Source organism: Lynx canadensis, chromosome B1, assembly GCF_007474595.2.
Source record: "Lynx canadensis isolate LIC74 chromosome B1, mLynCan4.pri.v2, whole genome shotgun sequence".
Classification (NCBI taxonomy): domain Eukaryota; kingdom Metazoa; phylum Chordata; class Mammalia; order Carnivora; family Felidae; genus Lynx; species Lynx canadensis.
Window position 1 is genome coordinate 161,913,742 of NC_044306.2, and position 14,297 is coordinate 161,928,038.

Sequence of the window (14,297 nt, forward strand, 5' to 3'; positions counted from 1 at the left end):
CATCTCTCCTGAAGGATGGTGCCTTAAGACAGAGGGACCTGCAAGATCCCTATTTAATGAAGTTGGGGGTTGTTCGATGTCACTTGCTAAGTATGGGGAGGCATGGAGAGAGAAGAAAGAAAAAAAATGTCTAAAGGAATCTGCCTTCTCCAAACAGCTCCACAAGGAGTCGACACATGCAGAGAGAGTCGTGTGAGGAGAGGTTTGGTAGGCTGTTCTGGATGCCCCGGGTCTGGGACCAGGGAGCATTCTCTTCATTGCTTCAGTGAAGCCGGCCTTCTTCTCCTGGGCCTATGGGTATCTTGGCTAGGAGCTCTGGTCTGGAAAGGGGCCTGCTCAAAAGCCCAGGACGAGTCATGTAGTCCTTGTCAGGTAACACGGTGGACAAAAGCCCTTTCTCAAGGAGAACGTCACTCACTCACTCCCGGATGGGTGGCTCTCATGCCACGATGCTAGGGCCCTGGCTACTGACAGCTCCCTGGAGTCCTGATGCAGGTTTTTGGTGAAAGCCAGGGTCTCAAATTTAAGTGCCTTTGGGGGCTAGGCTGGTAGCTTAAAAACATTTGAAGCTGCCAGGTATAAGAGGAAATAGGGGGAACTTTGCAGAACTGAGCATGTGTATATTCTGACTACAGACATTCAGATTCAGATTTTTAAACTACAATTTTGCTGGCCAAGCAAAACACTCAGTACTGGCTGGAGTCACTGCCTGCCGGTTTGCGATCCTGCATGCGCCTGGGTTCTGTATCTGCTTTTCCCTGGTTGCTTCAACCTGCTGCTGCTGATCCACAGCCTGTCGCCCAGTCACTACGGGAACGCGCGGGCGCTGAAGACGGTCCCAAATTCTGGCGCGCCTCCTGAAGCTCGGTGTCCCTCGCCTGCGCTCACGGCGCTGTCCCCTCCGTCTGCACCCCTACCCTCATCTCGGAGGGCCTCAACCTACTGAAGCTTGGAGTTTCTCAGAAGCCGTTACGGGCTACATTTTATCTCTACGGAGGTAAACAACGGAGTTGTTGCACCTGGGACGTTCTGCCTCGGGCGACCCGGGGGCAGATGCAGTCCCAGGCCAGCGGGGAGACGGGGAGATGCAGTGGGCAAGGGGAGCGGGGGATCCAGGCCCGGTACCCGGCTGAGAGGCGGGACCTGCGGCAGAGGGGAGCCCCGCCCCGGCCCCGCCCCTCAAGACCCCGCCCCCAAGCTCTAGAGTTTCGGCCTCCGCTCCCACCCGGCACTGAGTCCCGGGACCCCGGGAGAGCAGGCGGTGGATGGTTGTGTTTCCTCTGCCCGCGCGGGGCATCACTTGCGCGCAGAAAGCCCAGAGCTGTAGCGCAGCCGGGATTTCCTCTCCTCCTGGCACCCGCAGACGCCCCTGCAAGTCGTGGCCGGAGCCAGAGCACCCTCCCCTTTGCGCCTCACAGTCCTGCGCTGCGGCGCGCGTTCCACCTCCGCGCCTTCTTCGCCCGGCAGGCCCGGGGAGAAAGAACCGGCGCCCGAGTTCTGGGCAGGGCGCCCGGCGCGAGGTGCGGGATGGAGAGCAAGGCGCTGCTGGCCGTCGTTCTGTGGTTCTGCGTGGAGACCGGGGCTGCCTCTGTGGGTAAGGAGCCCACTCCCCAGAAGGAAGACGGAGAGGTCGGGTGCGGGCGGAGAGATGGGGATGCGGAGAGGTCCTGGAGGCCGGATCTAACTCAGACTCAGAGAGCTGGAGAGTTGGAAGTGACTTGACACTTTGTGGTGTTTCATTTACCAATGAGGAAACTGAGGCTCTTTGGTGGGCCCAAGATGATCCAGAGAGCCGGTAGTCTCCGGAGCGCAGTTCCTTTTCCACGACTTTGGTGCCTCGGCTGGAGCAAGTCCTGCGGAGCCGACACACCCTCGGGCTTTCGGGAGGCGGGGGTGGGAAGGCGGGCGCCCGGGGCTGGCAGGGGAGAGGTGTTCCCGCAGGCGGGAGCAGGCGCTGGAACGCTGTCCGGCTGGGCGCACCGCACTAGCCCGGACCCGGGGAAGGAAGCCTTGCAGGGAGCGCAAGCCGGTTCGCTCGGATCTAATCGTGCACTAGGCTCTGCCTCTGTAGGAGTCGAGCAGGGACCCCGGTGTGCCGTTCCCTTCTGGCTGGAACCCACAAACACACCCACTGTATGAGCTGCATTTCGGGGAGGGAAACTTTTTTTCCTTGCTTGGTGCGGGATGCCGCTCTCCTTGCAGAGAGAAGGTGAAATTGGGCTCGGACTCGGGATTGTGACAGCTTCCCAAAGTGTCTCCAAGAAACACTCACCTTCTTATGTAAAAGAGTGACATCTTTTAAAGCTTTGGTCTTTGGGATAAGCGCATGATCAGAAGTTCACGATCTGAAAACTTACTCTGCGGGACTCCGTACCTGGATACAGCGCCACTCGCCACTTTCCTTGCCACCTAAAATTTCAGTCCCCTTCAGGATTAGGAACACACATGCTCTTGGTGCAATGAATGTCTGTCTTTCTCTCTTCGCGCTCCCCGTCACCCCTGCCCGCTCTCTTCTCGTATCTCTTTTCTGTAGCCACAGTTTGCGGATTTCCAGATTTCCACTCTTTGGAGGGTGAGAAAGGAGAGAGGGTGGAGAAAAGGAAAAAAAAAAAAAAAAAAAAGAAAAAGGTCAAATGATTCAGGGAAAGTTCCTTATATTGAAATAAAAGAGTCTTAAAAAAGACACACTCGTACACTGTTAAGATCATCTGTCTATAGTTATTGAATTTTCTTGATAATGACTTGGTTCATCAGGGCCCGCTTCGCCGTGGACACTCATTTGTCCCTGACAAGACGTCTCTCTCCCCCTTTACAGTGTGGAACATGTGGTTGTTCTGTATCCCACAAAGAAGTGAGTTGCTTCTAAGCCTGGGGTGTTTCATAGCGCAGCAGTGTAACTGTAATCGGGTTGCCCTGAATATAATGATGAGGTTGCCCTTTTGGAGTGTGTGACTTACTTAATTGGATTGGACTATAATTGGTGCCATCAAATTCTGGAGACAGAGGCACTGTTGTTTTTCCTTCCTGTCTTTGAGCTGGAAGGGTAATAGCACACACATGAATTAATTTTGGTTAGGGGATTTGAACATAGAAGGGCTTTTTATGGACTAGCAACATATGCGCTTCTTACAGTTATTTCTTCAGAATTTCTGAAGAGTGGAACTTAAACCTGCCAATGAAAATGAATGAAGCTTAAAGGAGCAAAACAAAATTGAATGTTGGTAGGTCTATGGATGTGAATTTGAAATTATCATTATTGATACAGTCTTGCTGAAAAAGATTTTTGTTGTGTGCACGTCTCTAGAATAGTGTGGTGTTGTCTTAGCTTCCTATGAATGCAGAACATATCTTCAATGAATTTTTTTAACATAAGAAAGTGTGGCTAGAGTGTGAGATAATCTGGGACGATAATTTATGAGAGATCTTCAAGAACTCTTGTTTTGGCTGTAGGGTGAACATAACTATTTAGAACTTTGCCTTTACTACCATTTTTTTTTCCCCCCTCACATCAGTGTGCCCAAATGATGGGCTCTTTCTCATTTGGATCATTGTACAAATTGTTTTAAGTTACTGTTTTCAACACGTTTCTCAACCTAGTGCTTCCCAGTCATGTTTGATATTTGTACGCATCCAACTGAGTTGTTTTCATTTTCCTTTTCTTAAACAAAGTGAGACTCCATTGTTGGGAGGCTTTTCTGTTGCTTTTAAACACGTTGCTTTATTGTTTGTCTACTTTGGGGCAATTATTTCCTTCCATATTGAAAAATGCTGTGCTGATTAACTGATCCTGATATCCCAGATCAATAGCTGTCCAAGAGTGTCCCGTAGACCATGTATGATCAAGTCACCTGAAATACTTGTTAAAATGCAGATTTGTAGGGCCAGGGATATCTTACACATCCTAAAGTTTAAGAATTACTACCCCAAACACAAGTCAGTACCAATACCAATTAGTTTCTGAGATTTATTGATATAACTTAATTTCTGGGTTTTTTTTTTTTTTAAACAAGGATATTGATCAACAAATCTACAATTATATCAGCAACTATTTTGCACATCTGGGTGAGTGTGTAGAAATATGTGTGATCAGTTGTTCATTTTACCTGTAGCTGTTCACACTGGGGTCCGCAGATTCAGTATGTTGGGTATTTGCACTCAGTATGTGCTCATTCTGTTTACTCATGCTTTTTCATATTTGCTAATACTGTCTTATTTACCCAACAAGATCAGTGCCAGTTTAGGCTTAGAGAATCACTGGTTCTCTTTTGAAAATTATTTATTTATTTATTTTGAAAATTCTAGTGTAATTAACATACAGTGATATATTAATTTCAGGTGTACAATATAGTGATTCAATAATTCTATACATTACTCAGTGCTCATCATGATAAGTGTATTCTTAATCCCCTTTGCCTATTTCATCTACCCCCTACCAACCATCAGTTTGTTCTCCATATTTAAGAGTGTATGTTTATTTGTCTCTTTTGATTTTCCTTGCTCATTTGTTTTGTTTCTTAAATTCTACATATGGGTGAAATCTTTGGTACTTGTCTTTCTCTGACTTAGTTCACTTAGAATAATACTCTGTAACTCCATCCATGTCCTTGCGCATGGCAAGATTTCATTCTTTTTTTATGGCTGAGTAGTATTCCTTTGTATATATACCACATCTTCTTTGTCCATTCATCTATTGATGGACACTTGGGTCATTTCCATATCTTGGCTAGTGCCAATAATGCTGCAGTAAGCATAAGGGTGCATGGATCTTTTTGAATTAGTGTTTTCATTTTCTTTGGGTAGAGAGTCATTTGTTCTTAGTTGATACGACTTAAGGACCATATTAAGATTGGTGCTTACCCAGCATCCATCACTTTTTAAGGTGGTGTTTTGGAGACCTGGATATTAGTTAAGGCCCTATCATGGTGGACGGTTTTTCTTTCTCTGACAGTTTTTCAATACTTACTAGCTCTTTGCATTTTGTTCACAGAGAACTCTGTTTTTTCTTGTTGTGGAGTGACCCATGGTGAGAATCTGTCCCATTGTATTTGTAGGTAAAGACAGCTTTCTTGTGTTACAAGCTTGGTATCAGAAAGCTCAAAGTTTTGTTTAATAAGTCGAGATTCCTCAATTGTAATTCATTAGCATCATACTTTTTTAGTCTCATTCTCTGAGGAAAAGTATATTAATGGGCATATTACATGGACACTGGCAAATGTTTTCTGTTCCTCAGTTCTTCTCATCTAGTTTTAATGTACCTACCATCTTCCAACTCTGGCAGTTCATATACCAGAGGAAGTGCACTAGAAAATTGATAAAGGAAAATGAGACAATGTCAGGGGCACTCCTCCCCCCTCCAGGGTACATAGACGAACTGTATAGAAATCTCTCTAAGTAGTATTCATTAATCAGCAATTTAGTCAAATGTGTGCATCCTATGCTTTATAAGAAATGTCAGTGGGTCCTTTCCCAAGGGAGTGAGATCATCAGATGAAGGTTCATTTGGTTTCAATGTCCTATATCCTTTTGTAAGACCTTGAAGTTGGCAATGCAGGAAAACAGGAACTCCACCCTAGCTCCGTGAATTGCAGAACTTTTGTGTTGGTTTATGACCATCTGCCCATTCTTCCTGTTATGACACAGCTTGTGAACTTTTACTGGGAATGGTGAAAAGTAAATTCACAGTTTTACACAATGAATTGCTGAAGAGGCCTTTTAAAGTATAGAGTGTGCATTGTTTATAGAAGGTGTTTCCTATTGGGTCTGACTCAATGGCAACTACATTCATTTATTTAATTTGTTTCTAGGTTTGCCTAGTGTTTCCCTTGATCCACCCAGACTCAGCATACAAAAAGACATACTTACAATTATGGCTAATACAACTCTTCAGATTACTTGCAGGTAAGGATTAATTTTAGATTCAGATTTCCTGTGTTAAGTAACTCAGTGTTTATTGAGGGAAAATAATTTCCTTAAGCAGAATTATAATAGAGATGTAATTATACATGATGAGGTTTCTAATAAATGATTTAATAATGAAAAAATGAGAACGCACTTCTCCCAAAATTTTTGTATGATTTTGCTGGCATTTTTTTTCTGCTGCCCTCTGCCAACACACACACACACACACACACACACACACACACACACACACACAGAATAGCACCTGGAATATAGTATATAATAGATGTTCATTAAATATTGGATAAACAAGTGGAATTGAGGACTTATCCTTAAGGGATGCAGTTGAAGGAATTTGGGCCCTATTTATTATATTCAGGATGGCTCTTGGACATTTTATTTTATGGTTTTCTGAGAATTTTATTTTATGATAAAATTATGACTGGGGTAGCAATTTAATATTCAGCCATTAATATTACTGAGTATGTGTTCTGCACAAGTAATGGACTTCATGCTTTGGCTTGATGTTGTGGAATGCCTCTCGTCTCATTTGGTAGCAAGAAGTCCTGCCCTTGATTTTTGTAACTGGGGAAGCAGGCTTCTTTGAAAAGAAGAAGAAGCATTTAAGTTTGTCTTACAGCCCCTACCCCGGAAGGAAAGGTAGAAGACTTTGGTGTTTAATGTAGCGACCCAGAGGCTTTGCAGGAACCTCTCAGTGTGTCTTTGGCAGAGACAAACAGGTGGAGAGATGGCTGGAGGTGATGTTGTCCTCTGAGAAGAGAGCTGGGGGTCCACAAAGAATCTTGGGCAGCTTACCGCCATTGAGAATGCTTGATGAACACCAGGTGTTCACCACAATGACACAGATCTATTTTAGACTGCAGAGGTGTAAAGGATACCCTTGTCCCCTTATCAAGGGTGGGTCACCAATACCCAGCCCTCGAGGAAAAAACACGGTAACAGTGCTATTTCTCTAGCTTTGCTATTTGAAGACATATTTCTTAGTAGATTTTCCTCGTAACCATCCTCAATAACAGAGGTTATTTAAAATCCCCACAGATCCCACATTCCCTTTTAAAAGTCATTCAGAAATTTTTTCTTATGTCCTAAAAAAGCTATGGAGTGTGTTAAAGTAACTTCATTAATGTAGCTGCAACTTCATGGAAATTTCAGATTCTTTGAAAGAAGAATCAATGATGTTGCATTCTTCTTTATGTGGACTGTCTTTCATAGGGCTTTGCCGGGAAGTGCTGCAGTGAAAATAACCTTTGTTTGAATGCAGCCTGCATAAGATCTACGAGACTCTTAGAAAGTTGCACCCTCTTCCTTCAGAGCCTCACTTCTTACCGTCCTGTGTGCCCACTCTTATCTGACCACTCTGGCTTCCTTGCCATTCCCCTGATACTCCAGATACTCCTGCCCCAGGGTCTTTACATTTTCTGTTCCCTCTGCTTGGAACACTGTCCCTCCTTACATTCAAATGGCTTTCATCAAGCCCCATCCCTCCAGAACTCTTTACTCTTTGCGTATTCTATATTTGCTCCATAGTACTTATCACCGCCTTACATTTTATTTACACCATTTATTTTACTTACTTTTAAAGAATTTCAGCTTTAAAGAGGTTTACTCACTAAGTCATTGCCTGTTTCTTCTAACTACACTAAAGTTCCATAACGGCATAGATTTTTGTCTGATTTGTTCACTGCTGTATCCCCCGACTTTGTCAACATTTGGCACGTAGCACATGTTGAATGAATATTTGTTGAGTGAATGAGTTAATTAATAGGAAACCCAGGAATTCTTATAAGTGATGTCTGAAGCCGAGTTCATGGCTTTTTGTCATTGGTGGCTCCAGCCTGTCATTGTTGGTAAAAAAAAGGTTGTGAATCTGTCTGTTGAGTTTATAGATGTTTGAGAACCAAAACCTTCTGTTTTCTTAGAAACAGTCTCCTAGTGTGGCATTTCACATGAATACTTCCCTGGAATTAATTTTTCAGGGGACAGAGGGACTTGGACTGGCTCTGGCCCAACAATCAGAGTGGCTCTGAGAAGAGAGTGGAGGTGACGGACTGCAGTGACAGCTTCTTCTGTAAGACGCTCACGATTCCAAAAGTGATCGGAAATGATACTGGAGCCTACAAGTGCTTCTACCAGGACACTGACGTAGCCTCGGTCATTTATGTCTATGTTCAAGGTAAGTGGGTAAATGGAATGCATTTCCCAAGTTGATTTGCCAGTTATAAAACACAAGAGGCGCAAAGCAGAATTGAGTACAATGGAGTACAACAAAAGGCTCGCTCCAAAGGCTGTCTGCCAACAGGAATACACAAAATTCTCTCTCAAGGCTTCCCCCGAGGATAAGACTCACTGATTTGTTCTGGAACTTGGGCCCTGTTGACATCTCTGTTGCCCACTTGGTGTGGTTCTGATCTTTGTTTCTGAGGGAAATCTGTGTTCACAATTGGCTACGGGGATTTATACAAAGCCTTCTGATGTTTGAGAAAAAGAACCTGCAATCCTTGAAAAGGAAGATTCAGGAGTGAGTTATGGAGAGGTTTCAATGGAGAGATAGGTTATCTAAAACAGGGTAGGAGATTTTCCCAAGAATGCACCGGGAAACAGCCAAGGGCGCTGAAGCTTTTTTTCTACCTGAGAACTTTTCTTTTCCCACTTCTACTTTGTGAAAAACAATTTTCATCCTCTTGTGCAAATGAAGACGCTACCTCAAAGAGCGTTTCAAGAACAGTGTTTCTTTCCTTCACTTGTGTGGTCTGAGATCTTGGATGATGTGCCACATCTTTCTAGAGTTTGCAATTTGGGATTGACATCATGGAGGTCAATTTAACATCCGTGTAGAATAAAACACAATGTTACATGTATTAAGTATTTATGATATAAATGATTTTTTCTTTTGTGTTTCAAAAATCTTACACTACCTTAATTTTCCTATGCAAACCTAGTTATAATCCTGTCAGATAATTTTGGGGAAGGCAAGTGTTATGTAGTATTTTGCTTGGATATACTAAATATTTTCCTTTACAGTGAAAATGAGCTGTTAAGACATTTTGTTTATACATTTATATATATATTTTATATCCCAGAGGATTTGAGGCAGGTGAAGACGGTTTAGACTTATTTTCAGAAGCATCTTTTACAGAACAGGAATTTCATTAGCTTTGGGAAACACACTTGTGTCTCTCCATTTACATTTCAGTAGTTCAGTATGGTCAGTGCAATGGAAGACCAGAGACTACATCAAAATAACGTTATGTCACTCCTGGACTGCACAATATTTGAGAATTATTTTTGCCCAGTGTAAGCACAGTCCAAGGTAGATTTCTGTGCCCTCCTCCTTCCTTTGCAGAATTTGAGAGAGACAAGGCTCAGATCTTCGAGAATTTCTGGCTCCTTTTGATCTGGCAGTCTTGGGAGATCAGGCTTTCTCAGAAGATTGCAAGGATTTCCTGCTTTTAGCCTGTCTGGAAGTACTACAAGATGAACCTCTCCCATAATATCTCGTTATTTCCTTCTCCCCAAGTCAGGAAACCTGGAGACATGTGAAAATTCATTTCATGAGTTACAGTAAATATTTTATTTTGAGAGGATGGGTGGTTGTTTGGGTTTCTTTTGTTTATTTCCTTTTTTTTGGAATACTGAAATAGAATTGATTTACTGAATAGCTTTATTCTTACGTAAGGGGTTAACTTAGCTTCCAAAGACTTGTTCTGTAAGCAAGCTTGGTAATATTTCATAGCATGTGGCTAAAGGGTAGGTAATATTAAGAAGTAGCAATCTCTCGCACTGTTTATTTGTGCACTGCCTGTCTTTGAGTATACCATTAAATTCTGCTTCCTGTCTAAGTCTAATGTTCTAGGAGGTGAGCGGTCCAAGATTTTGGTCATGAGGTTTAACAATGAGAGAGAAAGGATTGAAGTATTCCCTATGGAAAGCCCTTTATTTAATGCCCCCCCCCCCCCCCCCCCCCCCCCCCCCGCCCCGGTCCCTACCTTACTTCCTTAGTCTTCTGACCCCATTCCCTCCAGCAATGGATGGAGCCAGGAAGTGGGTCTTGGCCTCATAAGATAATGGGTATGGCATGTGGTGGGCTGGATTGGCTGCCTTTCTGTGCTTTCCAGCTGGGAAGGAAATCAAACTTCTGCTGTTGTAGGGAATTAGCTGCCTTTCTCTCCTTGGTTTAATTAACTCTTTCTCTACTTGGACCAACCACCCTGAAGGGCCCCGTCAGTGCTTGATCACGTTTGTTGGGCATAGCAGTATGAACCATTATCTCTGTGAGATTTCAAGTGCAGTTTCACACCACAGTGACTCTATCTCTGGGGAACGGAGTAGTTTCCCAGCAGTGTATTAGCATTGTATGGACCGGGGCACCTGGGTGGCCCAGTTGGTTAAGTATCCGACTTCGGCTCAGGCCATGATCTTGCAGTTTGGAGTTCAAACCCCGCGTCAGGCTCTGTACTGACAGCTCAGAGCCTGGAGCCTGCTTCAGATTCTGTGTCTCCATCGCTCTATGCCCCTCTCCCACTTGTGCTCTGTTTCTCTGTCTCTCTCAAAAATGAATAAATATTAAAAAAAAATCAAGAAAATAACCCCATTGTATGAACAATGTTTGAATGACATGAAAATCTCCTTTGTTTTCTTCCCACTTTTGCCACGGTGGCTTTTTGAGTTTTTGTCATTGAAGATATTAATGACTGCTGAAATCTAAGCTAAATTCAATAACCATTGAACATTATTTTATAACTAATCTTATATCTAGTCTTCACAGTCTTAAAATACTCACATAAATTTTTCTCTTGAGTAATTGAATCCAAAAATGGTTAGTTATTTTCTGCTTATTTTAAAGATCCTTTGGAAGCCATTAGTTTATTTTCATGGTACTGAGACATTATTCGCCTAAAGAGAGACTATGAATTCTTTTTAACATCAGTAAAACTCAGTCGGTAAAGTGTACACATTTAACTTTAAAATTACTTTAAAATTAAAAAAAATTACTTTAAGATTTATGTACTTGAAAAATGTTTAGTGTATATGAGGAATGCATATGTGTATATGAAAGTATTTATGAAAAATGAAGTATGCTTCTTCATTTTGAAAAACATGGTAATGATCAATCTGTTTAAATGTGGAGCCTATAAAATATGCTCCACTTGTTGACGATCCTAGGGAGAAGAGTCAATTTTATTCTGGGAGTTTTCTTTCAGATTTTTCACACACACACACACACACACACACACACACACACACTCCGATAGCCACATATCCCTGGAGCTGGATAGTTGCCAGCAGACCAACCCGTGGACTCCTTTGCCTGGTGTGAAATGTCATTCTTAATCGTTCACTTCTCCGGTTAGAGTTTATGAACTTGAAATAAGACCAACTTTTCTAGTAAGTACCATTAACTAATGGAATTCGATTTTCTTTTAGATTACAGGTCTCCATTTATTGCTTCTGTTAGCGACCAACATGGCGTTGTGTACATCACTGAGAACAAAAACAAAACTGTGGTGATTCCATGTCTTGGGTCCATTTCCAACCTCAATGTGTCACTTTGTGCAGTAAGTTACATCTTCTTCAATCATCTCTCATATTTTCATAATAAGAAGGGCAGCCTCTATATAATATATTATCAATCATGTGTGTTAAAGATCCTTTGGGAAGGGCCAACATGGTAATAAATAAAGCCGATTTGTATTCTTTACTGATGAATTCTTTAGTGATCATTTTACATGGTTTTCACTTTTGGGTAGCGCTTCATTCAATATTTGGCATTTCTTTCTCTACCCAGAGGTATCCAGAAAAGAGGTTTGTCCCTGATGGTAACAGAATTTCCTGGGACAGTAAGAAAGGCTTTACTATCCCCAGCTACATGATCAGCTATGCTGGCATGGTCTTCTGTGAAGCAAAAATTAATGATGAAAGTTACCAGTCTATTATGTACATAGTTGTGGTTGTAGGTAAGTGGACAGTTTCTTTCCGTATCATTAATATTAGACATTAAAGATTGGCTTCCTATATTAAGATCCTGAAGATTAAAGTATAGGGGGAAAGACAAGGGATATTGAAAAAGATATTAATTCAAGATCTGGTATGGCGCAATTCATTATATCTGCTCTTCTCTACCAAATAAACCTCTGTGCAATTGAGTTTTTCGCCTCTCTTGCCAAGACCAAGGATGGAAAAGAGTGTTATTATCGGAGCGTATTTTATGGAAAATTCAATGTTCAAAGCATTGCTTGGCATCCGTTCTTTTAATTATACCTATTTTACGGAAAATTCAGTAATTTACTAAAGCTGGCTTCATTGGCTTTTGACTACTCAAATTTTACTGCTTTTCTATCCACCGGGCAACATCTTTGAGATTCCTGCAAGTCTGCTTTGTAAGCCTCTGTGGGTGATTTTGCTGGGAGTTACCAAGTATTGCTGAGGCCCTCAGGGAAAAATGATGTGGCACGTTTTGAAGCTGCATCATTTTGAAAAAAAAAACCCATGCAAAGTTATATTTGTTTTCCCCCTCTTTCTCTGTGTTTTCAATTTACTTGCTCCAGGGTACAAGATTTATGATGTGGTTCTGAGCCCCCCTCATGGAGTTGAGCTGTCTGTTGGAGAGAGGCTCGTCTTAAACTGTACAGCGAGGACTGAACTAAATGTGGGGATTGACTTCAACTGGGAATACCCTTCTTTGAAGGTAACACTAACAGTTCAAAGCCAGACCTCTAAATACTTTGATAATAAGCTTCAATGGAGTTTGCTTGAGAGAGATAGGGACTTGTCTGGCCAGATAAAATGTAAGGGCCTTAACTCTGTCTCTCTCTTTCTGTCTGTCTGTCTCTCCCTCCCTCTCTCTCTCTCTCTCTCTCTCTCTCTCTCTCTCTCTCTCTCTCACACACACACACACACACACACACACACACTTACTTTAAAAGAACTACAGAACGCATAGCACCCATGGAAAACAGATGCAATGCCAAAAACTCAGTTCCACTCTGCTATAATCAGGCAGTGAAGATTAGTTTTTTCTAGGTGATTACATCTTTCCAGGTTGCATTATTTCTCTGTGCTCCAAAGTCTTTGATCTATTTTCCCTTTAAGGCAATTTGTCTTTAAGAGGTGGCATGAGACATACTTCTCCTTAAACAGTGATCATACTTGCTTGTGTTTCTGTGGTACCTGTCCATCTCATTCCCACTATGTGAGGCTTTCAAAATCTTAATTCAGTTGGTTGCATTTATTTCTCTTGAAACCAAATATATTGGTAGCCTAGATGGTGTTAAAAGTTCTGAAGTACCTCTTATTAGCACGAATCGCATTCACCAAGGGCCAAGACTTGGTCCTGTGGGTATCTAGAAGCTACCAGGGGATGTTATGCTGGACTTTGAAAATTCAGTAAACTCTTTTTCAGCATCAGCATAAAAAGCTTGTTAACCGGGACCTAAAAACTCAATCTGGGAGTGAGATGAAGAAATTTTTGAGCACCTTGACCATAGATGGTGTAACCCGGAGTGACCAAGGGTGGTATACCTGTGCAGCTTCCAGTGGGCTGATGACCAAGCGGAACAGCACGTTCGTCAGGGTCCACGGTAAGCGACGCTGTCCTTTGGAATCATGCCATGCCTTGAAAAGCGAGATCATCTAAATGACGTTAGGTCAGCTAGAGATTCCTGTTTTGTTCATTCAGAAGACATGGCTGAGCTCTTGCTAGGGAGGCCACATGCCCTAGAGATCAAGAGCACGGCTTGGGTTCAAATCCCAACTTTAATAATGAGATGAGCCGAGGCAGCAAGTGCTCACTAACTTTTACTTGTTACAGTTTTTTGTGGCTGCCGTTACTACAGTATACTAAGCAGAATGTTGCTATCTACGATAGTTTTTACATTTTCATTTTATTTCGAGGCTGAGGGGCGTGTGTGAATAAGCAAGGGCTTTGCAATTGAGGAAACCTGGATTTAATTACTATCTGTGGGGCTTTGAGCAAAATAACTTCGTTTCTTTTTTATTCGCCTTCGCTGATAATCATGTCACATAATAACACGTCAGCGTCCCCGGTTAGGTGGTAATTCATTTGGCACTCAACCTTGGGCCCGGGTAATGATTTTGGATTTTATAATACGGGCATTCATAGAAGGGCTCGAGCCGAGAGAGCCACGCTCTGGTTGACGTTTCCGTAGGATTGCTGCGTCTTTTATGTGAAATACTTTAGGGAAGAAAGGGCAGAAGTAGGGAGACCAGATAGGAGGCTTAATTGCATTTATCCCGGTGAGAGCTGGTGAGCGGCTTGGACTGAGTGGTAGAGGCAGAAGTGGGGAGAAGTGATCTGGTTCTGGATATGGTTTTGAAGATAGAGCCAACAGGATCCACCCATTGACTCGACGGCTGAGGGG

General features: G+C 42.7%; 1 protein-coding gene across 1 annotated transcript in view; it reads left to right on the forward strand.

The window, feature by feature from the left end:
* The first annotated feature begins 1,347 nt into the window (after window positions 1–1,347).
* The window catches only part of KDR (kinase insert domain receptor), a 46,232-nt gene continuing 33,282 nt past the window's right edge, over window positions 1,348–14,297 (forward strand). Inside the window, exons 1-7 of the mRNA XM_030313853.1 lie at window positions 1,348–1,594; window positions 5,805–5,898; window positions 7,896–8,092; window positions 11,344–11,474; window positions 11,705–11,873; window positions 12,465–12,604; window positions 13,319–13,496. Coding sequence (XP_030169713.1) covers window positions 1,528–1,594; window positions 5,805–5,898; window positions 7,896–8,092; window positions 11,344–11,474; window positions 11,705–11,873; window positions 12,465–12,604; window positions 13,319–13,496 — 976 coding nt within the window. The 5' untranslated portion in view covers window positions 1,348–1,527. The remainder of the gene's footprint in view (window positions 1,595–5,804; window positions 5,899–7,895; window positions 8,093–11,343; window positions 11,475–11,704; window positions 11,874–12,464; window positions 12,605–13,318; window positions 13,497–14,297) is intronic.